Below are 26,357 nucleotides of genomic sequence, written 5' to 3' on the forward strand. Positions count from 1 at the left end.
AGATGTTAACGTGTCAATTAGTACCCCTATGGGGGATTGCCAGTTAGTAGATCATGTTTATAAGTCATGTGTGATCAGATTATGTGATAGAGAATTTCTTGTGGATCTCCTACACTTAAAGATGCATGATTTTGATTTAATTTTTGGGATGGATTAGTTGGGACCTTACCATGTTTTAATAGGTTGTTTTGCTAAGAAAATTATTTTTCGCCTACCTAGCGAGGAAGAATTTCATTTTCAAGGGAATTATAGGAGTCATAGAGGTTTGATTTCTATGGTTAAGGCAGCAAAAATGTTAAAAAAAGGGTGTGAAGGATTTTCAGCGTATGTAGTTGCTGACCATTCCAATGGCGCATGTCCCGAAGACATACCTATTGTAAGAGAGTTACTAATGTATTTCCTGAAGATCTTCTTGGGCTACCCCCGGATCGAGAGGTTGAGTTTACTATAGAACTAGTTCCTGGTACTACCCCTATTGAAAGAACTGAAAGTCCAGCTGCAAGAGTTACTAGATAAGGGTTTCATCCGTCCTAGTGTGTCGCCTTGGGGTGCTCTCATTTTGTTCGTAAAGAAGAAGGATGGTTCAATAAGGCTATGTATCGATTACTAAGAGTTGAATATGGTCACTGTCAATAATAAATACCCTCTTCCTCGAATTAATGATCTCTTTGATCAATTGCGATGTGCAGCTGTATTTTTTAAAATTGATTTACAATCTGGCTATCATCAATTGAAAATCAAAAGTGAGAATGTATCGAAGACAACTTTCCAAACTCGTTATGGGCACTATGAGTTCTTGTTTATGCATTTTGGGTTAATTAATGCTCCTGCAGCGTTCATAGATTTGATGAATAGGATTTTCAAACCTTATCTTGACCAATTTGTCATTGTCTTTATTGATGACATATTGGTTTACTTTAAGAGTAAAGAGGAGCATGAGACGCACCTGAGGATTGTGTTGGAAACATTACGAGAGAAGAAGTTGTATGCAAAGTTTAAGAAGTGTGAGTTTTGGCTTGATCGTGTGGCATTTTTGGGGTATATTGTGACGAATGATGGTATTTCGATAGATCCAGCCAAAGTGGAGGCAATTGTGAATTGGGAAAGGCCATCTAGTGTGACTGAAGTACGGAGTTTCTTGGGATTGGCAAGTTATTATAGACGCTTTGTAAAGAGATTTTCTAGTATAGCAGCACCATTGACTAATTTAACTAAAAAGGACATGAAGTTCAATTGGGATGAGGCATGTGAAAAGAGCTTTCAAGAGCTCAAGAGTCGTTTGGTATCTGCCCTCATTTTAACTCTCCCTTCTAAGGGTGAAGGTTTTGTGATTTACTGTGATGCCTCTAGAAAGGGCTCGGGTTGTGTTCTAATGCAGCATGGTAAGGTTATATGCTTCTAGGTAGTTAAAGAGCCACGAACAAAACTATCCAACTCATGATTTGGAGTTGGCTGCTATAATGTTTGCTCTAAAAATCTGGAGACATTATTTGTATGGGGAGACTTGTGAGATCTTTACTGATCATAAGAGTTTGAAGTATTTGTTTACTAAAAAAGAATTGAATTTGAGGCAGAGAAGATGGTTGGAGTTGGTGAAGGATTTTGACTGCTCTATTAATTACCATTCAGGAAAGGCAAACGTGGTAGCTGACGCCTTGAGTAAGAAATCTTCTAGGTGCATGGCACATCTTATCACCATGCAAACTCATTTGTTAAAGGACTTGAGGAGATGTGGGATCGAGGTAGTTACTCATGGGCAAGCAGGCTTGTTAGCACATTTAATAGTCCAAACCACTCTAATTGATAGAATTAAGATAACTCAAAGGAACGACATAAAACTCAACAAAATCCGTGAAGACGTGAACAAATGACATAAACTCGATTTCAAACTTGACAATGAAGATGTATTATAGGTAGGACAAAGGCTTTGCATGCCAGCAGATGAAGAGATAAAGGCAGAGATTTTAAGAGAAGCTCATGAGTCACTTTATAGTATGCATCCTGATAGTACTAAGATGTATCAGAATTTAAAGCAGAGTTTTTGGTGGAGGAATATGAAGAGAGATATTGCTGCTTTTGTGTCTCGATGTTTAGTTTCCTAACAAGTGAAGATCGAATATCAAAGACCAGTAGGAACTTTACAACGCTTCATATTCCGCAATGGAAATGAGAACACATAACAATGGATTTTGTCTCTGGATTACCTCGTTCTAGGAGGGGATGTGATTGCATTTGGGTAATTGTTGATCGATTGACAAAATTGGCTCATTTCTTGGCAAGGAAGAGTACAAACAATGTAGGCCAACTAGCTAAGTTATTCATTAAAGATATAGTAAGGCTTCATGGAGTTCCAGTGTCAATAGTGTCTAATAGAGATCCACTATTCACTTCAAGATTTTTAGGCTACCTTACATAAAGAATTGGGGACGAAATTGAGATTTAGCACTGCTTTTCATCCACAGACAAATGGACAATCCAAAAGGACTATCCAAACCCTTGAGGATATGCTTCGAGCTTGTGTACTAGACTTGAGTAGTAGTTGGGAAGAACACCGAATGTTGATCGAGTTTGCTTTTAATAATAGCTTCCACTCAAGTATTGGCATGGCACCATTTGAGGCATTATATGGAAGAAAGTGTAGATCCCCAATCAGCTGGGATGAAAACTTTTGGGTCCAAAATTGGTACAGATTACCGCTGATAAAATCAAATTGATTAGAGAATGTCTTCAAATAGCTCAGAGCAGACAGAAGAGTTATATAGATCGACATAGACGTGAATTAGAATTTGAAAAAGGAGACTTTGTTTTCTTGAAGGTATCGCCATGGAAAAGGGGTGTTTCGGTTCGGGAAGAAATGGAAACTTAGCCCTAGATTCATTGGACCGTTTGAGATTTTAGAGAAAATTAGTCATGTGGCCTATCGCATAGTTTTACCATCGGGTTTATCTAGGCTTCACAATGTGTTTCATGTATCTGTGTTAAGAAAGTATATAGCAGACCCTTCACATGTGCTAGACTACAACCAATTCAGATATCAGAAGACGTGTCATACGAGGAGCAGCCTATTGAGATTGTTGATCGAAAAGAGCAAATATTAAGGAGTAGAGTTATTCCTTTAGTTAAGGTACGTTGGATGAACCATTCTGTTAAGGAAGCCACATGGGAGTGAGAGGCAGAAATATTGGAAAAGTACCCTCAACTCTTCTATGCATAAGATAATCCTTGAATTTCGAGGACGAAATTTTTAAAGGGGGGAGGAAATTGTAAGGTTCAATTCTCTTACTTAAATATAATAGAATTTATTTTGAGCTAACAAGCCCCTTTAAGTATTAAAATAATAATAATAATATATAAGTTTTAATTCTAAGAGAGGTAATAACATAGGTGATGATGCAATGACTAAGTAATAATGACATAAGTGATGATGTAAGAGAAGTTTGTAGAGATAGATAAGAATTCTAGAATTTAGTAAGGTATTTATAAAGGATAATCTCAACCATTGATCAAGAGTTATGGTAGCAAAATCCGAACCATCCATTAGCCTTAAGAAATCCTATAAGTACCCCCTAGCCCCTTTCATTTTCAATCTAACCTAGGAATTAAAAACATTTGTTTAGGAGAGATCAAAGTGATTGGTAAGTTTACTCTCCTTATTCTCCACAAGATTTCCAATCACTCTATCTAGGGTTTATATTAGCATGATTTTAGATTGTTAAATATCATAATACATGATTTAAAGTGTGTTTAGCTTTTGTTTAGGGTTCTGATTTATTGTGGGTTTTAATAATCAACCATCGGTGCATTAAGCACATTGGACAAATTTTGGACAATATGAGTATCTCGAATTCAAACATATATTTTCTGAACGATTTTTCTTAAGAACTTTATATTTCTAAAAACTAGACAAGCAGAGTTTATTGATTAAATTTTTTTTCATAAGATTTGACTTTACTTTCAATTTTATATGGATTTTTGAAACTGACACTAATACACTGGAAAACTACGATTCCAGCAAGGCGATCATATTCACAAACTTATTTGTACTATTAAATGAACTCGAAACATTCAGAAATTTTATATAGGAGTTGATATATGTGTCTAGTATTTCGAATTTTAATTTCACAATTTTATGATTAGCAACTGAGTTTATAAAAATCTCAGAACACGTTCTATTCGATTAAGGTACTGTGAAACAGTTTCAAATTTATGAAGTAATAAATAGTTTTGAAAATGTTTTTAGTATCAAATCCTCTTGAAAATTTTATATGAGGTACCATGGATGTCCAGAATGGTTCCATAGAATATTATGTCATTTTGATTTTTAGATTAAGAGTTAAAATTCTGAGAATTAGACTAGTACGTGTAAGAATTAGAAAATTTGATTCTTAGGATAAGTTATTGATAGTTATATCTTATATTCTTTAAGATGTTAGAGGTGATTGAAGCTTTTAAAGGCTTAAAGGTGTGTTAGTTCAAATCCTTTTATCGAGGTAAGTAACTCCATTCCTAATATACTGGATATGTATAGGTATTTTGATATTATTATAAGAGTTATTATACTACTTAGAAGATTAATGGATTTTCATAACAAAATCATTTTATGAAAATGTTTTCGAATCTAAATTCTTTTAACAAAATATTTTATAAATACTTTTCATTATGTAAATTATTTTATGACATGATTACCTTTTATAATTTTGTCTATAAAATATTTTGCAAGCCTAAATTGTTTCTATGGACTTTCATGAATCTGATACAAATGTTTTGTGCCTTTGTATGATCTCAATTATTTATGGTCGTAGAGGGGCCACCTCTTGAGACTATATGAGGGCCACCTCTTGAGGGCCAAAACACTGCAAAGCGCCACGTATAAGTCATTACATATGAAAAGTTAATTTGAATGTTTTGGCTCATTGTCCGTAGTCATTCTGATTCTGATTATGATCGTATTATACGATATGTATGTTCTGGACCAGTACTAGGTTTTTGTTTTGAGTGTGCACACAATATGCTGATTCTGTTTCTGGCTGGGTCACCGGGACTATAGGTGACACTATGTTACATAAGCTAACTATATGCTTTATGTGTATGCGTTTTACAATTTGCTTTCATAATTGATTATTCTTTTGATATTCTGAATTACCATGAATTTATGTCATCTTATTGAAATATGTTGATTTATGAAATTTATGAATTATAATATATGTTTTAAATAAAAGAAGGCTTGCAATATTTTTTGTATCAATAGACCTAGTTTGTTAGGAATGGTTTTACTTACTGAGTTGACGGCTCACCCCTCGTCATTACTTTTTGCATATTAAGTTCTTTTCAAGAGGTGTGTTTAGCTTGGAGTTAGAGATTACATTTCCTTTTTGCTATTTGAATAAGCTAAGAAATAGACTCATGTTTTTTTTTAGTATATTTCTGTTATAAACTTGTTATTTTGAGTTTTGAGACTTTTGTTATTTTTATGTTTCGAAAGAGATTATTTAGTGTTAAACGTATGAATTTGTGGATTTATTTGAATAAGAATTTGAGGTATTTCAGTTTGGAATTAATGAGTAAGGATTAAGATTTGTAAGTAACCTTATTCTTTATGTGCTCTGCACGTGTTAGATTTAGGGTGTTACAATTGAGGCTCAAACTTTTCCCATTTTCTTTAAGGGATTGAGAAAGATCATTGTTGAATTCTCTACCACCTAACTGCATTACCACATGGAATGACTTGGCTGACAAATTTTTGATGAAATACTTTCCACTGACCAAGAATGCAAAATTGAGGAACGCGATCACATCTTTCCATCAACTTGAAAATGAGAGCTTATATGATGCATCAGAAGGTTTTTAAGAGTTACTCAGGAGATGTCCTCATCGTGGCATTCCTTATTGTATACAGTTGGAAAGCTACATCTTAACCCGAGCACTAGATTAATGGTGGACGTTTCAGCAAATTGGACCTTATTATCTAAGTCTTACAATGAGACTAATGAAATTTTGGAGAGGATAGCCAACAATAATTATCAGTGGCCATCTACTAGGCAAGTTACAATAAGAGGAATAGTAGGAGTCATAATGTAGATGCCCTGACAACATCATCAATTTAAGTCACCTCATAAACAAATATGGTGAAGGCTATGATTACTGCTCCAGCAATTGTTAACCAGATTACTAAGGTCTCCTGTGTTTATGATGGAGAAGGGCACTTATTTGACAATTGTTCTGGAAATCCAATCTCAGTTAACTATGTGGGCAATTTCAACAGATAGAACCAGAATAACCATATTCAAACACTTACAACCATTGATGGAGATAGCACCTAAACTTCTCATAGAGCAACCAGAATCATAATGCTGTAGCAACTAGTGGATAAAACAGGCTTGCTCAACCATCCGAATTTCACTACCAAAATCAAGGGCAAAGATAACCAACAATGATCAACTCAATTCTCTTGAACCATTGATTAAAGAGTACATTGTGAAAAAAAAAGCAGTTTTTCAGAGTCCAACCGTGTTATTAAGAAATTTAGAAAATCATATTGGACAACTTACTACAGCTTTAAACAACAGACCTCAGGGCAGTTTACCCAGCAATATAGAGGATCCAAGAAGAGAAGGAAAGAAACATTACAAGGTGGTTAATTTAAGATCTGGAAAAGGATGTTCATATTCTAGTTGGATTACCAAAGAGAAGAATTGAACCCACTCTAACCCAAAAAGAAACTCAAGTTGAAAAGGAACTACAACCTCCTACTTTTCACCACACTGGTGAGGACAACTAAGTTACAACATCTGTAGAGAATAATAATTCAGTAATTATGGAAGAAGATGCTACAGTACTATCCACATCATTCCAGAACATGACAAAAGAGAAACAGTTTGTGCAACCTGCTACAGCACAACAGTCTAAGCACCCACCACCATTTCCACAAAGATTCCAGAAGCAAAAGTAAGACAAGTAATTTAGTAAGTTCTTAGAAGTGTTGAAGCAGCTTTATATCAACATTCCTTTTGTAGAAGTGCTTGAACAAATGCCAAATTATATGAAGTTCTTGAAATATGTTCTAGCAAGGAAAAAGAGGCTTGGAGAGTTTGAAAAAATTGCTCTAACATAAGAATGCAACCATATACTTCAGAACAAAATCCCTTAGAAGTTGAAAGATTCAAGGAGCTTCATAATTCCATGCTTCATAGAAACTAAATACAACGGTAAGACATTTTGTGATCTAGGGGCTAGCATCAATCTTATACCTTTACCAGCGTTCAAGCAATTCAGAGTTAGGAAGTTGGGCCAACAATAATGATTTTACAACCTGCTGACAAATCTTACGCTTATCCAGAAGGAAAGATTGAAGATGTATTGGTGAAGGTGGATAAATTTATTTTTCCAATGGATTTCATAATGTTGGACTTTGAGGGAGATAAAGAAGTGACAATCATTCTATTAAGACCTTTCTTAGCTACAGAAAAGACTTTAATTAATGTGAAAAAAGAAGAATTGACTATATGGGTTAATGATCAACAAGTTACATTTAATGTGCTGGATGCTATGAAGAGTCTTGATGAGGTTTAAGGCTGCAATTTTATCATTAAGAATTTTGTTGTAGTAGAACGAGTAAATAGTTGTTGCAGAAATAAAGAAGTCAAAGCTGTAAAATTTGAAGAACTTGAAAAAGAAGAACTCGAAGCAACTGACATAGCATGGCTAGGAAAGAAGCAATCCCTTAGAACAGACAGACACTTTGAATCTCTAGACCTCTCAAATAGGGAAGTAAAACATTTTGTTCCTTCTATTGAGTCACCTCTTATTTTAGAATTAAAGATTTTACCTTTACATTAATATGTTTATCTTGGTGACAATAATACCCTTCCTGTAATCATTTCATCTTCTTTGAATGCAAATGAAGAGAAGAGCTTAGTGAATGTATTGGGGAGATACAAGAAGGTTATTGGATAGACCATGGCAGATATCAGAGGAATCAGCCCTTCCATATGCATGCACAAGATTCTATTGGAAGATTGCTACAGCAACTCTATAGAGCAACAGAGAAGATTGAATCCCATCATTAAAGAAGTCCTAAATAAAGAAATCATAAAGTGGCTTGATCCTGAAATTATTTACCCAATATCAAATAGCTCATGGGTAAGTCCAATATAATGTGTTCTAAAGAAAGGTAAAGTAACAGTTGTAGCAAATGAAAAGAATGAGCTCATTCCCACGAGAATAGTAACTGGATGGAGAGTTTGCAAGGATTATAGGAAGCTAAATAAAGCCAAAAGGAATGACCACTTCCTATTACCTTTCACAGATCAGATGTTGATAGACTTGCTAGAAAAGAATATTATTACTTTTTGGATGGATACTCAGGCTACAATCAGATTGTTATAGCACCAAAGGATCAGGAAAAGGCAACATTCACTTGTCCTTATAGAACCTTTGCCTTCTGAAAGATGCCATTTGGCCTATGTAATGCTCCAGCAACTTTCCAGAGGTGTATGATGTCTATTTTTCCAAATATAATAGAGCAAACACTTGAGGTATTCATAGATAATTTTTTAGTTTTTTGGGAATCATATGATAACTATTTACATAACTTACAAAATGTGCTTAGAAGATGTGAGGAGACTAATTTAGTGTTAAATTAGGAAAAGTGTCATTTTATGGTACAAAAAGGGATAATCATAAGCCATATAATCTTTAGAAAGGGAATAGAGGTGGACAATGTAAAAATAGAGGTAATTGATAAACTTCCACCACCTACTTCAATAAAGGGCATTAGGAGTTTTTTATGACATGTTAGGTGCTATAGAACGTTCATTAAAGACTTTTCAAAAATAACTAATTCCTTATGCATGTTGTTGGAACATGACAGACTTTTCAATTTTGATGAGAATTGTTTAAAATCTTTTATTGAGTTGAAGAAGCTCTTGTTACAGCACCAATTATTATAGCACCAGATTGAAGTATGCCTTTTGAATTAATATGTAATACTAGTGACCATTCTGTTAGAACAATGCTAGGGAAAATGAAAGGCAAGAGTTGCTGGCAGTTGTTTCCTGATGAGCAATTGTTAATGCTGCCAGCAACTCGGATGCTGCAGCAGTCAAGATTTTTATGGTATGCAGATTTTGCTAATTATTTAGTGAGTGGATTATTACCACTCGATTTAAGCTACGAGCAAAAAAAGAGATTTCCTAATGATGTAAAAAATTATCAGTGGGATGAGCCTTACTTGTACAAGATGTGTTTAGACCATGTGATCAAAAGATGTGTACCAGATGAAGAAATTTCAGACATCCTACAGTCTTGTCATGCTGCAACATATAGAGGACACTTTGTAGGGCACAGGACAGCAGTAAAAGTCTTTCAATCAGGTTACTATTGGCACTAGATTTTTAAAGATGCTTATGAGTTTGTTAAATGTTGTGACAGGTGTCAAAAGGCAGGGAACATCTCTCAAAAGCATGAGATGCCACTCACTAATATTTTGAAAGTAGAACTCTTTGATGTATGGGAGATAGATTTTATGGGATTGTTCCCACACTTTTTCGGCAATCTAGACATCCTAGTGCCTATGGACTAAGTCTCTAAATGGGTAGAAGTTGTAGCATTACCAATTAATAATGCCAAGGCAGTAGTGAAGTTCCTTCAAAAGAATATCTTCTCAAGATTTGGCACTTCAAGAGTCATTATTAGTGATGAAGGAACACATTTTTATAACGGAACATTTGCTGTAGCATTGGCTAAATATGGAATTAAGCATAAGGTTGCTACAGCATATCATCCACAAATAAGTGAACATGCAGAGGTATCCAACATGAAGATAAAAAAGATTTTGGAGAAAGTTGTGAGTCCCAATAGAAAGGATTGGTTACTTAGATTAAATGACTCCTTATGGGCTTATAGAACAGCCTATGAAACTCCATTTGGCATGTCCCCATACAAAATTGTTTATGGAAAAGCTTGTCACTTGCCATTAGAGTTGAATCATAAAGCATATTGGGCAATCAAGCAACTGAATATGGATATGATTACTGCAGCGGAGCAAAGAAAATTACAACTTTGTGTGCTAGAGAAGTTCAGGTTATTCCCCTATGAAAATGCAAGAATTTATAAGGAGAAGACCAAGCAATGGAATGACAAAAGAATCCAGCAGAGGGAACTCATTCTAGGCAATCAAGTCTTGCTTTACAACTCGAGATTAAAGCTCTTCCTTGGAAAATTGAAATCTAGATAGTCAAGACCTTTCAAAGTTATCAAAGTATATCCTCATGAGGCTGTTTAAATTCAAGATGAAAGAGTAGATCAAGAATTCAAGGTGAATGGGCATATAGTAAACCATTACATAGGAATTATTGTGAATCACCCAATGAAGGACCTATTCTTAAGGGATCCAACATGAGCAATCAAGGATGGTCAAACTGAAGGACTTAAAATTAAGCGCTAATTTGGAGGCAACCCAATAATGAGGGAAGTTATTTCAATTTTTCCTTAAAAATTAAGTCTAGTTTTACATACTTTTAATTTACAATTTTTGTCGTTTTAAATCGAGTATTAATTTCTCTTCTTTCTTTTATTTTATTACAGCAAGTTTTTAAATTAAAAAGTTCAAAAAAAGGGCAAAGAAAACTGGCAGGAATTGCTACTACATCATATACAACATGGCAGTAGGAAAGTGGTTCTCAACCAATAGGGGAATCTAATTGCTGCAACAGTAATTTTTACCATTGCACTGACAAGTCTTGGATTTTTACCGTTAGAAAGTTGTCATGCTTGCGTCAGCAGATTAGAATTGAAGATAAGGGAAGATTATGCAACCCTTAAATTACCGTGATATATATCATTTCCTTTTTCATTTAGATTTGCTTTTAAATTTAAAAAAAAATATTTCCATGTTATCCTCTTAATTACTTTCCTTTTTCCACTTTCTTAAATGCCATAAATTAGGGATTCACTGGAATCTTTTTCAATTCCACCAAATCTCTTTCTATCCTCATCGATAATTCTCAACAATATTTACAATTCTTTTTACATTCTATATTTCTTTTCAGCACAATACAATTATGTTCGAACTGCTACAGTAATGCCGAAATTTAAAACACGAGCTGCTAGATTGAAGGACCTTTCACGCTTCCACAACTATAGAGCAGAAGATAAATTTGAGGAATTTATAGAACCATGAAAACTTTTGGAGGAAAAGGGCTTTATATTCCCAAAGCAACCAACGGGAGTAATGAACATCATCTATAATGTTGTAGCAAGAAGAGAATGGGAAAAATTTTGCTCTCACCCCCAAGATCCAATCATCCCGGTAGTAAAAGAATTATACTCCAGCTTGCTACAGCAGGATCAACACAATATCTTTGTAAGATAAGTACAAGTCCCTTTAGACTCTAGAATTATTTATGCCTTCAATGATTTACCTACTGTTGTAGAGTGTGAATAGACACAATTTGCTGAGAACATGATGGTGAAGAAATGGGGAGAAATTTTTAAAACCTTGACTGTCTCAGGTAGTGAGTGGATTAATAAAGAGGGGCGAGTAATTTGTAAAATAGATTTGAAACCTATTACCAAGGTTCGAGAAAAGTTTTTGAAATCTCGATTAATGCCAACTACCCACACTACCACAGTTTTTCAAGACAGACTCATCATTCTGTATGCTATAGTCAAGGGCTTAGTTATAGATGTAGGCAAGATCATTGGGAGGGAAATTAGAGATTGTGCAGTAAAGAAGTAAAAATCTACTACATTATTAATTCGTTTTCTTATCATGGGAATATGTGAAGCCTCGGGAGTGCAATTTGAAGATAGTGATGAAGGAATAAAGAATGAAAGGGCCATTACCGTGAGAATAATTGAGAGAGTTGTTGGAAAATCTACAGTTGCAACAACCCCAGAACGCCCTACTACAGCAAGGGTAGAACAAGCCACAGGGATCGAGAATATACTTCAAGAACTTAGTGAAGCAGTGAAAGCATGTGTCCAAGCATATATGGAAGAAAATAAGAGATTTTGAACCTATTTACAATATTTTGAAGCACAAAAGCACCAATTTGCCTGGTACATGAAGAGTAAAGATGCAAACTTTCTAGAATCGTTGCTGCAACAATTTAATTTTAGAGAAGCTAAGGAAGCTGCTCCAGTAGAAGAGAGTGAAGATGCTGATGCAGCAGAGTAGGTTAAAGGAGAGTTTGGGGAAGAACAACAGCCAGAGTAACATGAAGCATAATATGCTGAAGCAGCAGAAGTATCTAAAGATGGAGAGCAGGAAAGAGAGGAAATTGAGGAAGATAAAGAGAAAGAGCAGGCAGAAGAGGAGGAAAGGGAGGCAGGGTCTCTAAAGGCGACTCTCATAAGCAAAGGAAAAGAGAAAATTTTAGTTGAAGAAGAGTAAGAATCAGAGTGGGAAAAGGATGTAGATGCAGCCATAAAGGAAGCTATTAACAGAGTTGCTAGAACAAAAGAAGCAAGAAGTAGCCTGAGAGACCTTATTGCCAGTATCACTACTAGGGAACTAGCTGCAGTAACACCAACTCAAGCTGCTACACAACAAACCCTAACAAAATCTCCTGTCACAGCTCCTAGGGTTTTCAACAAACGTAAAGAAGCACAACCTTCTGGAGGTGCTGCAACACCAGAAGAGCTAGAACACAAGAGAACAAGCAAACTAAGCCCAAAGCTACTGAACCTGCTGGAACCCCACCAATCAGTCCAACTCAGAGCCAGAAAAAGGAACAATCAACTGCTGCATCACTAGGTTCACCTAAGGAACATTTACGAAGTGCAACTAAGAAGAAGTGAACTTTTTTCAGCAAGAGCTGTAACAGAACATCCAACAACAGGGAAGTATCCCCTACTAGCCCAATACAATTTTCCAACTTTTAAAACTTTTCTTTTCTTTTACTTATTTTAGATTGTTCATTTTGTATTTCTTTATTGTTAGTGTACACATGTTTGTCTTTACTTTATTTTGTGTGCCTGTGAGGACACAACACCTCTCATGTTTGGGCGGGCTATGCTACGACGTAATGTGTTTATTAATGCATGTGCTCGCATTATGTGTGTAGCTCTATTTATCTAATAGTTGTTGGTAAATTATAAAACCCTATGGGGATGAATTGAGTGTTGAATATGGGAATGAATGACTACAAAGTAGGGATAGTTTATAGATGAAGGTTGAAACTCTATCTTTATGCCGAGGCTTTGGTTGAGTTTTGTGAGTATGCTGTAGCAAAACTAGGAAGACCAAAAAGGTTAGAAAATATCTCAAATTTGGGGGGAAAGTTTTTTTAGATTTCTCGTAAACTGTGCTTGATAGGAAATAAATTATGCTCCAAGGGGTTAGTTACTGAGTAACCAGGGTTGAGTATGAACCCCATATGCAGACTTAAGTAAAGAGATAGCGAAAGTTATGAGCATTACTGTAGCGAATGAAAAAAAAAGGAGCAAGATCCTCTATCTAAGATATTGAGTAGCCAAGTCTGTTCATGAGCTCCATGTTCAATCTTGAGTTAAAGGTGTCTATAGATAAACCTATGTTATAACATTGCTACAACAACTGTGATATGTGCATTGGTTAAGTAATTGGCTGTCATCATTACAAGTGATTAACATTCACAAGAAAAATCAGTGGCACATTGAGGAGAATTTGCTAAAAAAAGAAAAAAGAAAGAATATTTTATTGTAGCACAGTTTGAACCTATTTGTGACTTATGCTCCCCCATATATGAATATACATATGTTTTATTCTTAAGTTATATGTGATGTCTGTGTGATGCTACAGCACCTCTAGAACTTGAGCAAAGTGACAAACACACACACACTTTAGACAGAGTAAGGCCTAAGTCCAGAATTGGAACTGCTATGGCAATTTTGCATGGTTAAGAGCGTGCTCTGAGGATTCATGAATCCTGAGAAGCTTGATGACCAGCGCTAAGTTGTTTGTTGCATGATTGTGTGATTAAAGTGTTAGTATCGTTACTTGAGACAAGTAATGGTTTAAATTTGGGGGTGCGATAACTTTATGAAATGAGAGTTATCATGACACTTTTGGACTTAAATCAATATAACTTAGAGAGTAAATGATGTGTTTTTATTGTATTTTAGTTACATTTTACATTAGCATCCATTTGAGTTTATTTTTAATAAATTGAGTTGTTTTAGATTATTTTGTGCTTAGATAATGCACATAATTGTAGGTGATCAAAAGCTCAAATTTTAGGGATGGAATGCTACTGCAACAGATTTGCAGAGATAATGAAAGAACTTGGCTACAGATGAGTTAAAATAAATCTGGATCAGTGAAGATGTTGTAGTTGTTGTTGTAACAATCCTGGAGCACTGACAGACTGGATTTCACTCGCAATAACTAATAAATTGCAATCTGAAGTTTTCCAAAATGGAGGATACACGCCACACACTTTCGGTTGCCCTAATCCCTCCCTAGTTATGAAAGGAGCTTGCATGAAAATAAAAAGAGAAAGCCATCACCCAAAGAGAATACCAAAAAGAAAACAACAAGAAAACAAAAATTAAGAGAGAGATTGAAGGCTGTAACAGAGGACTCAAGGAGGAAAACAGAGGACAAATCACAAAGACCAAGCATAACTCAGTTTTTCTTCTTATTTCTTGTTTTATGTTTACTTATGGGGATGTATTTGCTGGCTAAAGCAATTTTATTCACTGATCTATTGCAAATCATGAACTAAATTTAATTGTGATTGAGTGATAAATAATCTTAATGGATGTTTTACTGATATATGTGTATTGCTCTGTATTTGCTATAACATTTTGTCTTAATTTTTCTTGTTACAATTCCCTATTTCAGCTGACCACCCATTTAGTGGAAACTACCTAAGAAAGAGCCTAAAAAATGTCTGACTTAGTGGATCAAATTAAAACAATACTTAGTTTTAAATTGAATTTCCCAAGTTGAGTAAATCTCAATTTGAATAAAGTCATGCTTGATCTAAAATTAGTAAATAACTAGACATAGGGATTCACCTAGTAGGGTAAGTGGAACGGCAAACACATAATGTTATATCTAATGTTAGCATAACAATTGGTAATTGTTAAGTTGCAATTAGTTATAAGATATCCAACAAGCGACAGCTGAAGATACATAAGAGATTCTGCCTAGTACTGTAGTAGATACTGTAGCAACAAGATTTTAATTAGAGGAACAGTCAACACCATTAAGTGAATTTAATCACTCAATTACTCTATTCCTATTGGTTAAATTCTTGTATTTGACGTGGGAATTTTCTTTATTGCATTTTAGTTATTGCATATTTAGTTTAATTAGTTCATTAGTTTCATAAATTGTTTTATTTTAATTAGAACAAAACTACACTGTTAAGATTACTGTAGCAAGTCTAATAACATCAATCTCTTATAGAGATGATCTGAATACTCATCAGTATATTACTTGTTGTGTATACTTGCACATTGACCCCTATAGCAATAAAAAGCACCCAACATGTGTTTTCATAAAAGCTTTTCAAATAAAGATTCACTTTTGTGCTTAAACGGTAAACCACTATAATCCAAACTATAAGTTGACTAAAGTAAAATTACCTACTGGAAATAAACAACATACCACTAAAAAGAAAGCAGCAAACCAATTGCATCAAGATCGCTCTCTAGAATCAAAGGGTAAACTATAGAGCTGAAATGGTAAATTAATTCTATCAAGATGACTTACTGGACTCAAACAATAAATCGTTATCTGCAAGTGGCAAACCAATTTCATCAATATGGCTATTTGGAATCAAGCGGCAAATCGTTTTTCTTGAAGCTGTAAATTGCTTAAGCAAGAATTTCAAACTTTAGACATAACGGTAAGTGCCACATAAGCAAACGATAAATCGTTTAATGGGAAGTGATAAACCGATTATGCCCAACAAATCAACAATGGCTAATTTTATTGGACTATCCATAAATAGCTAAGGAAAATACTTCCGCTAAAAAATCTTGGCAATCTTTATTAGTATTCAAAAAAGCTCTAAGCTTCAATATTACATACATACATTCATTTGAGCTATCATTTGCTTACATTAAATTAAGAGAGTGTATATCTTTGTAAACATCATTTAGGTTTTAAAAATTAAGTGGTTGTAAGTGTGGAAAACACTTGGGAAAGAGGTGTGTGATTCATCTCAATTTGTAAAGGTCTATTCACACCTAGGAAGGTAATTGCAAACATTTTGAAGCCTTGAGTTGTAAGGTTTAGTTGGTGAAATTCTCAAACTCGAGTTGCTTGGAAGCAGAGATGTAGATAGGATTTGCCGAACCATGTAAAAATCACATGCTTGTTCTCTTCTTTCTTATCTCTTTATTTTAATTTATTGCTTGAATTTACATTTATCAAATTGATTAAGGCATTATTTATATTTATTTGTGATTTTATTCTTATAATTTTTAAAATATCCAATTCACCCCTTTCTTGGGTTGCCCATTTAGAATTTAAAAAAAATTGATTTTAAAAACCTAATTAAAACACTGGTATAGTATCATTTTTTATGTCTCTATTTTGATTTTTAGTTTATATTTTAGAAACATTTTATAAAGGAATATAAATTCGGATGATTGTAGCTGCACCAAGCTTAATAGTTCTAATTTTAAGTATTATAACTTTAAAGATGTGCCATGTGACCAGGATTATGACTTTTTATTTGTGCATTATGATGATGGTAGGTAAAATTTCCTATGTAGGATCCCTAGATTAATTTAATTTACAAATGTAAGCACACCTTTGGTGCAAGATCTTTGAGTGTATGAAAGTTTAGGAAAGGTATTAAACTATGTGGTCTAATAGCATGATAAATTAATTCATTTGAATAAGGTTTGAACAGCTTTGCAGAACTTAAATCCAGCATGCTGGATTAGACAGTTTCTATAAATTTATGTATGTTGTAAAACTTTCTTACTTACATGTACTAAGAACAATATTAATAATGTAATTGTGGTGATTACAGCAATGATATTAATACAAGAAAAATTTAATTAAAAACTTCTAAAATACATCTTGAATCTGTTGCGCTTTAAGCCCTCCTTATTTGTTTAGGACATTAGCTACAAACAAGGCCTAGAAGCCTAGCCCAAAAGATAAAATTTTGCTTATACTATAAAACCGCACGGTTTAACAGTATTACACAATAGAAATAATAAAACACTTTATGCCCATTATAAAAAATGTATTAAAAATAAAAAAAAAATTGACTTAAAAGCCCAACTGAAATGCTAATGTAGCATCATTTTTTATGTCTCTATTCTTATTTTTAGTTTATCTCTTAAAAACATTTTATGAAGGGATATAAGTTCATGTAGTTGTTGTTGCTCCAAGCTTAGTAGTTCTGACTCTAAGTACTATTAACTTTCATAATGTGTTCAATGACAAGCAATATGACTTTTCATTTGTGCATTATGATGACAGCAGGTAAACTCTCTTAGGCATGATCTGTGGATTTATTTTAATTTACATATGCAAGTATGGATTTGTCCAGAATCTTTGAGTATATGAAAATCTAAGAAAGTTATTAAACCATGTGGTTTTATAGCGTGATAAAATAGTTCATTTAAATTGCACAATTTGATAGGTTTCCGAAACTCAATTCCAGCATCCTAGATTAGAACATTTCTATAAATTTATATATGCAGTAAAACTTTATTACATGCATGTACTAATTAAGAACAATATTGATAATATAATTATGTTGGAAATAGTGATAATATTAATACAAGAGAATTTTAATTAAAAAATTCAAAAATATATTGAATGTGTTGCCCTTTAAGCCTTATATATTTGTTCGGGACAGTAGCTACAAACAAGGCCTAGAAGCCACACCAAAAGATATAATATTGCTTAGTCTATAAAACTGCACAGTTTAACAGCATTAGTGCATTATACAACAGAAATAATAAAACACTTTATATATATAAGGAAAAAACTGATTTAAAAGCCTAACTGAAACATTGGTGTAGTGTCATTTTTTATGTCTCTATTTTTATTTTTAGTTTATATTTTGAAAACATTTTATAAAGGGATATAAATTTGGATGCTTGTTGTTATGCCAAACTTAATAGTTCTAACTCCAATCAACTTTTATGATGCTCTAATTAACTTTTATGATGTGTCCTGTGATGAGCATATGACTTTAAAATGACAATTTGAAATTAATTTATGTCATTTTATGAATATGATAATCAAGACTAAGTAATTAAATCTAATGTAAGATCTTTTTCGCTTTAAGATAGAATTTCTAAACATTATATGTATCCTGTTGAAAAATAAAGAATCAAATTTCTAAGCATTCTATGTATCTAATTTATTAAAAAAATAAATAATTAAAGAGAATCATATTAATCATTAGTTTACCAAGTTTAAATTTAATCAAATAATCTTTTAACTATTAAGAATACATGATATTAAAGATGAAAAAATAATTAGTCAATCAAACATGTGAAATAAGAACCATAATCATCAAACAATCTATGTAGGGAATTAATTAAATAAAAAATTATTTAGGGCACTGAGACCATGATCATCAAGAACCATAATCACGAGGCTCGGAAGAAAAATTGTGAGGCTAGCGCTCGTAGGTTGGTTTGCGACCATAATGGGACTTGGATCACTGGGTTTGGTATCAATATAGGGTACTGTTCAGTTACTATAGCTGAGTTATGGGGGCTCTTTCATGGTCTTAATATAGCGTGGAAGCATGGGTTTAGAGGGTAATGGTGTAAGTTGATAGCCACTGTGTGTTTCAACTGGTTCAGCAGCCGCTGGAAGCTACAAATGAGTAATCTCCTCTGCTCCGATCCATTAGAGACCTTATCAAGCGTGATTTCACAATTCACAAGGGTGATTACAAATGAGTAATCTCCGCTAAGGACTTTCTTGCCAACTATGCCTTACCTCTTCCTCTTGGTTTTCATTTTTTTTACCCCCTCTTAGAGTAGAATCTTTTGAATCTTTTATTACTCATGACATATATGGGGTTGCTCATCCCCTTCTTATTTTACTTTAGCGCTTTATAGAGCCCCTGTGTATCAAAAGAAAAAAAAGGCGGAAATTATTTAGACATACTTAAATAGGGAACAAAAGTAAATACAGTTAGCCATGGAAAAATTGAAGGATTGATGCTGCCGCTCCTCTTCCTATCTGTCTTCCGCGATCTTCCTTTTTTTTTTTTTTTTTTGAAAAGAAAGTAAACTTTTCATTAAACTAAACTTTCAGCCATACATAACACATCAGCTGGGAAATTGTTTCTCCAGATAACAGATTCTGAGCTACACAAAGCTCTTTTAGCTAAAAAATGGGCAAAGCCATTACACTTCCTTAGAACATGTTGGAAAGATATCAATTGGAAATCTTGTGTGCTCTTGTGGATGTCTGACATAGTCCACCAAATCTCTGTCATGTTGCTAACTTTCTTATTTGCTAAGTCAGCCACATTTTTGCAGTCGGTCTCTATAATCACACTTGACAGACTAAGATCCTTGGCTACCTCCATACCCCACTTGATAGCATAAGCTTCTGCTATAGCTATGTTCCCCTGGAAATTCATGCTTTTCACTGCTGCTGCTAACACTTGCCCTCGATGATTTCTGATGACCACGCCCAAGCCTGCACTCTTCCTATCTTCTTTGACTGCTGCATCAACATTGACTTTCACTTTGTTGTTTGGTGGTGGAGTCCATATCTGCATCTTTCCCTCTACTGTATTTCCATGGCTCTCCCGTTATTTAACCTGCTGTGCCTGATACACTTCCATAACTTCTTTTAGTTCCCTTCTTTCCGCTTCTTCATTGTCTCCTTTTATAATATGGCTACTGACTTGCTTAATCCTTGTTGGATTCTAATTGAAATTAATTCTTCACCACCTATAGTAAGTTAAGGCCATGCACCCATTTAACAAAGCCCACTGAATAAACCGTTTTTATTTATATTTTTTTTTATTACAAACAAACCTTTTTTATATTGTTTCCTTATTAGAATTTGAAAGGTAACCGCTCGTTTGAGATAAAAGCAAAAGGACAATTAAAATGTCTTCTTCCCGCGCCTAGCACATGCATTCGAATTGCCAAATAAAATCTTTGTTTAATTATTTTACGCTTCGTGTGGAAGCTTATTTGGAACATAACATTCACTTTTTCAATTCTCTCCCACTTATGGATCTATTATGCACTTTCTATATATAATCTCCTGCTATTTTCCTGTTCAATAAAAATAACTATATATATATATATATATATATATATAGTTATATATGTGTGTGTGCGCGTGCGTGCGCGCGCTAATCAATTAACCACCCAGCTTCATATTTCAGAGATAAAGAATAAAAAAGTAATTTAAATTTGACTCATCTTTTATTTAAAAAAAAATTAAAAACTTAAAAAATCATTACTCTTAAGTAATAAACTTAGGCCTTCATACATTGAGAAATTAATCAGTAGACCCAAAACCTTAAACTAAGATGTAAGGGTACAACATTAATTAATATTCAAAAGAAATTGTTTTCCTCCTATCATGGTCACTCTAAAATTACTTCAAACTGTTAATATTACTTTTTAACTTCGATCGACTGTTCTTTCATGCTGATACTATTTATTATAACTGCTCAAATTTGTGATGAAATAAAATTAACAAAAACTGCAATGGTCTTAAAAGCATTACAGGGTCAGGCTCAGGCTCAAGCTAAGGCAATTTGTTCTTTCATCAAATACGAACACATGAATCGATCACCATCATTATACAGAAATTCGTATAAACACGTAAGATTAAGAATACTCACAAGCGTGGGAAATGGCACATCCGTTGGCTTGAGAAATCTCTCATTTAGGGTATGTTTGGGAGTGAGGTGTTATACCTTTTAAGCTGCAGCTGCTGTGGAGTAAAAACTATTGTTGTGGAATATAAATTGAGAAAAAAAATTTCCTAAGCTGTCAAAGCTCTGCTACAAGTGTTACCAAACACCTTAGTAGCTGGGTTTTGACAGCCCAACTACCTTACCACAATCCCAAACGGGCTCTTAATCAATTACCTTATCTTAAGACACACCATGTTGCTTCATGTAGCATTCAACAGCTGAGGCGTCATGCCCTCTCTTATGCTCAAACTGTATCATCGATTCAAAGTGTTTATATAATAAAATTATTCCCACCGATTCTTAAATGAATTTGCATCCCTTCCCCGATCTAAAAACTCTCCCATCTTTTCAAAAATTTGATAGCACATGTTACGTACCTTTTAATGTAAATAGCAAAGGTGTTACACATATTTTACTTTAAAAAATACTAAGTCAGCATTTACATAGTTTAAGCGATAGGTATATATTATATATTATTATTACTTTTTTTCCCCAAAGGATGTTATGGGTAGTTTGTAGAGTATAAAAAGCACCACCCCGTAGTCATGAAGTGTAATATAAAACGGTAGAATGGGGTATTGTTAATGTCGTGGATCATCATGGATTTAGTGAAGATCTGACATTCTTTTAAAGTTATTTTATATTTGGCACGAACAAAGTTTGCCTTAATTATATTCATCATTTTTCTTCTTAATTTGCTTTTCCAATTGCTCAGGCATATGGTTATATTAATGATGCGTTTACTTCTCAAATTTAATAATCAGAATCTAAAATAAGAATGGTTGATAGTATTTACTTATTAAAATAAAAGTAAGAGTGAGAATAAAATATATGAGTGCACATATTTTTGAGATTAAAGAATGGGAACTTAATTCTCGTTGCCGTTGGAAAACAAGTTCTCATTCCTTGAACTCCCTAATTTATACTCACCTAAATTTCATAATTTCACTTTATCCTCAATGAAAATATTATTATATTATTGTTATTTTTATTATTCTTTCTTAATTGTTGTTAATAATAATAATAATAATAATAATAATAATGTGGTGGTGGTGGTGGTGATGATAATATTGTTAATTAATGACAATGATAATGAAAATGATAATGACGATGATGATAAACAATAATAATTTTACTAATAATAATAATAATAATAATAATAATAATAATAATAATAATAATAATAATAATAGTAATAGTAATTCTAACAACAACAATAATAATAATAATAACCAAAACAACAACAACAATAATAACAATTTTTAACAATAATTATTTTGAATAATAGTAATCACAACTATTAATACATAATAACAATAATTAATGAACGTCATTTTAGTAATTTACAACAATTTATTCTAATTCTAAGGCAAAATAAACACAGCAATGGTAATACAACTTATTTCTATTCACATCTACAGTTAAGATAAATAATTTATTCTACTTTCTATTCTCTATTCCAATTCTAGTACATTCTGATTCCAGTCGAAATACCAATTAGCACACCCTAAATAAGATGCAGTATATTGGAGCCTAACCTGCGAACTAGATGTTTTTGGATGTCGAGGGTGGCATTTGTTTTTGGGAAATTTACAAAAATAACTAAAACTTTTTCTATTTTTCAAATTTAACCCCTCAAATTTTTTCTTATCATAATTAGCCAAATATTAGTTTTTTGGACCAAATAGTCATCATCACTTTTAACAAATTTAAAAATAATGCCACTGTTATAAATTCTAGGTTTTACTTAACACTCTCAACAAACCTTAACATTCTCAACACTCTCAAAAACCTCATCACTCTCAGTATAACAAAAGATATAAAATGCATCAATTGGAGAGCATCTTAAAAGTTTGTATATGTTCTTACACTATGAATTTTTAATGTATTAGGGTTTAGATTCAAAATTGATGTGAGTTTTGTTGTAAATGTTACTATTTTTCAGTTGCAAGTAATGTGATTTGTTAAAGTACTTAGATTTGAGTTGAGAAATAAAAAAAATCATTGAAAATAGTAGAATTCCGAGTTAAAAACAAAACCTAGGTTATGTGTGACAGACTGGGTGATAGGTGCCTTCGCACATAAGTACCACTGTATTTATGTGTGATAGGCACCTGTTGTCTTGTTTGTTGCACATAATTCAACATGTCACACATAATCATAGACAATACTTTTTAGAGGTCATAACTTAGGCTACACATGACCATTTTAGGCGTAGAATATACTCTTTCGAAGCTTGCTGGGCGATAGGTGCCTTCGCACATAAGTGCTACTATATTTATGTGTGATATGCACATGTTGCCTTGTTTGTTGCACATAATTCAACATGTCACACATAATCATAGACAATAATTTTTAGAGATCATAACTTAGACTACACATGACCATTTTATGCGTATAATATACTTTTTTGAAGCTTGCAATGAGACGAATCAAATCCAGAACTTTATTTCGTTCTACCCTATGGTCAAACAAAAACTTTACCTCATTTAAGGGTGACAAACACCTGTAGCACATAATGTTGCATGTCGCGCAGAATCATAGTTTGTGCGACATCTATTCAAAATGTGTCGCATATTCATTTTATTATGTTTTGTAGTGTGTAACCATATTTTTTTTAATAATTCTCCTACCAACTGTCGCAACACAATTGAAGCACAAGTAAATCCATTAGGTCTAAAAAATATTAAAAAAAATATAAATATTGTTACACAATACAAAACATGATAAAGTGAATATACAACACATTTTACATAAATGTCACACAAACTGTGATTATGTACAACAGGCAACTTTATGTGCGGCAAGTGCTTGTCGCACATAAATTCAAATAAATTTTTAGTTTGACCATGGAATAGAATAGCTAAAAAAAAAAGTTTGGGTTTGATTCGTCTCGCCGCAAGCTTCGAAACAATAAAATATATACCCAAAATAGACATGTGTAGCCTAAGTTATAGCTTCCGAAAAGTATCATTGCACATACTATGATTATGTGCAACAAGCCGAATTATGAGCGATAGGTTGGGAGACAGGTGCCTGTCACACATAATACAATGGTACTTATGTGTGACAGGCACCTCTTGCCCAACCTGTCACACATAATTTAGCTGGTCGCACATAACCTGGGTTTCATTCTTACCTTGAATTTCTATTGTTTTCAATAATTTTTTTTTTATCTCTCAACTTAAATCTAAGTACTTTAACAAATCATATTATTTTATGAATGAAAAATAATAACATTTACAACAAAACCCACATCAATTTCGAATCTAAACCCTAAACTTAATACATTAAAAACCTATAGTGTAAAAACATACTTTAACTTTTAAGATGGTCTCCAATTGGTGATTTTATATTTTCTGTTATGCTGAAAGTGATGAGATTTGTTGAGAGTGTTAAGAGTGTTGAGGTTTATTGAGAGTGTTAAATAAAATCTCGAATTTGTATGAGTGGCATTGTTTGCAAATTTGTTGAAAGTAATGAGGGCTATTTGGTTCAAAAAACTAGTATTCAATTAGTTATGATAAGAAAAAGTTTGAGGGGTCAAATTTAAAAAACTGAAAAGTTTTATGGTTATTTTTATAAATTTTACTTTTTTTTTCCTAAAATCCAAATAGACCTCAATTAGTTTGAATTTTAAATAAAACTGAATGTGTAAATCTGGATGACATGTTTTTTTTTTATCTAAATAGCTAAAAATAAGTATTAAATTATTTTTTTAACTTAAAAAAATCTGAAATCTAATATTTTACATTTGTACCCTTACAAATTATAAAGATTAAACAAACAATAGGCATCTTAATAAATATAAATAAGATAATACATTATTATTAAATAATAATGTTCAATTGAATACAATCCTTTAATAATCTAAATCAGTATATTTTAATCACTTTTATTGTTATTTATAATGTTTTATATAAAAATATTCAAAAAAATTATAAAGATTAATAATACTAATTTGAAGACAATGAAAAGATAAAAATAATAATAGTTTACCACGATATTGATTACCACAAGTTATAGAGAAGATTAACAATGTTAATTATTAAATTTTATTTAGGTAAGGATGAAAATTAATTATCTGGTAAGGATGAAAATTAATTAATCAGATAGGATATTCTGGAAAAAAATCTTTTAATGATGTCATTTAGATGTTCTAAATTAAATAAAATGTTAAAAGAAATTGGGTTAATAATTTAATGACTGAAATTTTTTTCATTAAATTAAAAAATAAATTTAATGATTAACTGATTAAAATGATGTGAATTAAATATTAAGTCAGAAAAAAGAAAAAAAGAGCAGTCCCTAAGGGCCCATTCGGTATCATTTTGAAGGGCTTATTTTCATTTTCGTTTTTGGAGTTTAAATGTAATACCCGTTCGGTCCGCTGAATTAAAAAAATAAACTGTAAAACAAATAATTCAGATTAGCATTTACAGTTATAAAACTGAGAAACACGTTCTCAGTGAATCACAAACCAAATTTTAGAATAAATTGCAAAACAAAACCCGATCAATATACACATCTCTCTCTCATCTCTCTCATCCACAACTCTCTTTCTCTCCGTGACAGTTCTCCAACCAAAATCAGCTACTGCGTCTCAGCTCCATCTCGACTAGTGGTGGTGGTGGTGGCGCATCTTTGCTCTGCTTCGGCCATGGTGGATCGACTGATACTGCTGCATGTCTGTTGAGGATTGATTGGTGCTGCTGCATCTCGGCTCCGTCTTGACTGGTGGTGCTGCGGCCGTTGCTGCTGCATCTCTGCTCTGCTTTAGGGAGGGCTTAATTTCATTTTCTGCTTAACCGATCGAATCTATTTTTCGTTTTGAATGATTGCTCGAAGCATGCCGTCGATTTTGCATTTAATTGGACGAACAAAACAAAAAAAAAATTATGGATTCATCCGTCATTTTCACATGGATTGAGATTGACCATTACATTTCTTATTATTTGTTGGCAGTACATAATGATGATGACACATATATAAATCATATAATTAACATTATATTAATAATAAATTTATACCTAATAATAATATTGATACCAATTAACATTTTATATCAATTTTTAAAAATTTTAAAATTAACAATTTTTGGGCAAACTAACAATTGTTAAAAAAAGAACAAAAAGTTACTGATTAGGTAGAGTTGCTTAATGTGCATGGTATGTTTGTGTATGTATTAGTTAAATATTTTAGTAAAAATTATTTTTAAAAATGTATTACCGAACACATATTCTTTATTTTTATTATTTTCAATAGTATCTTCCAAACGCATATTATTGTTTTTATTTTTAAAATATAGGATACAAAAAATGATATCAGACGCATATTTAAATTTAAAATATAGTAACTATAAAATATTATTTTTATTTTTATTTTTATTCTTAAAAAATACAAATTCAAAAATAATACCAAACAGGGCCTTTAAGTCTCTGAAACTAAAAGAGTACCGCTCAAAAGTAACTAAATAAAAAGATGGCT

At 32.8% G+C, this 26,357-nt stretch overlaps 1 protein-coding gene and 1 non-coding gene across 2 annotated transcripts; both read right to left on the reverse strand.

Moving 5' to 3' along the window:
- Positions 1-5,773: 5,773 nt before the first annotated feature.
- LOC112497406 (small nucleolar RNA R71) lies at positions 5,774-5,880 on the reverse strand. Its single transcript, XR_003064202.1, has one exon. It is a non-coding gene; the product is annotated as a small nucleolar RNA R71 (small nucleolar RNA).
- A 13,340-nt stretch (positions 5,881-19,220) lies between these two features.
- LOC112497228 (uncharacterized) lies at positions 19,221-19,709 on the reverse strand. The gene has a single exon (XM_025095011.1). The coding sequence runs from the start codon at positions 19,707-19,709 to the stop codon at positions 19,221-19,223; it is 489 nt and encodes a 162-aa protein (XP_024950779.1).
- Between the last annotated feature and the right edge of the window lie 6,648 nt (positions 19,710-26,357).

Source organism: Citrus sinensis, chromosome 2 (assembly GCF_022201045.2).
Source record: "Citrus sinensis cultivar Valencia sweet orange chromosome 2, DVS_A1.0, whole genome shotgun sequence".
Taxonomy (NCBI): Eukaryota; Viridiplantae; Streptophyta; class Magnoliopsida; order Sapindales; family Rutaceae; genus Citrus; species Citrus sinensis.

Coding starts and splice junctions, on each gene's coding strand:
- LOC112497228 (XM_025095011.1), bottom strand. CDS start 19,709: ATGCAGATATGGACTCCACCACCAAACAACAAAGTGAAAGTCAATGTT.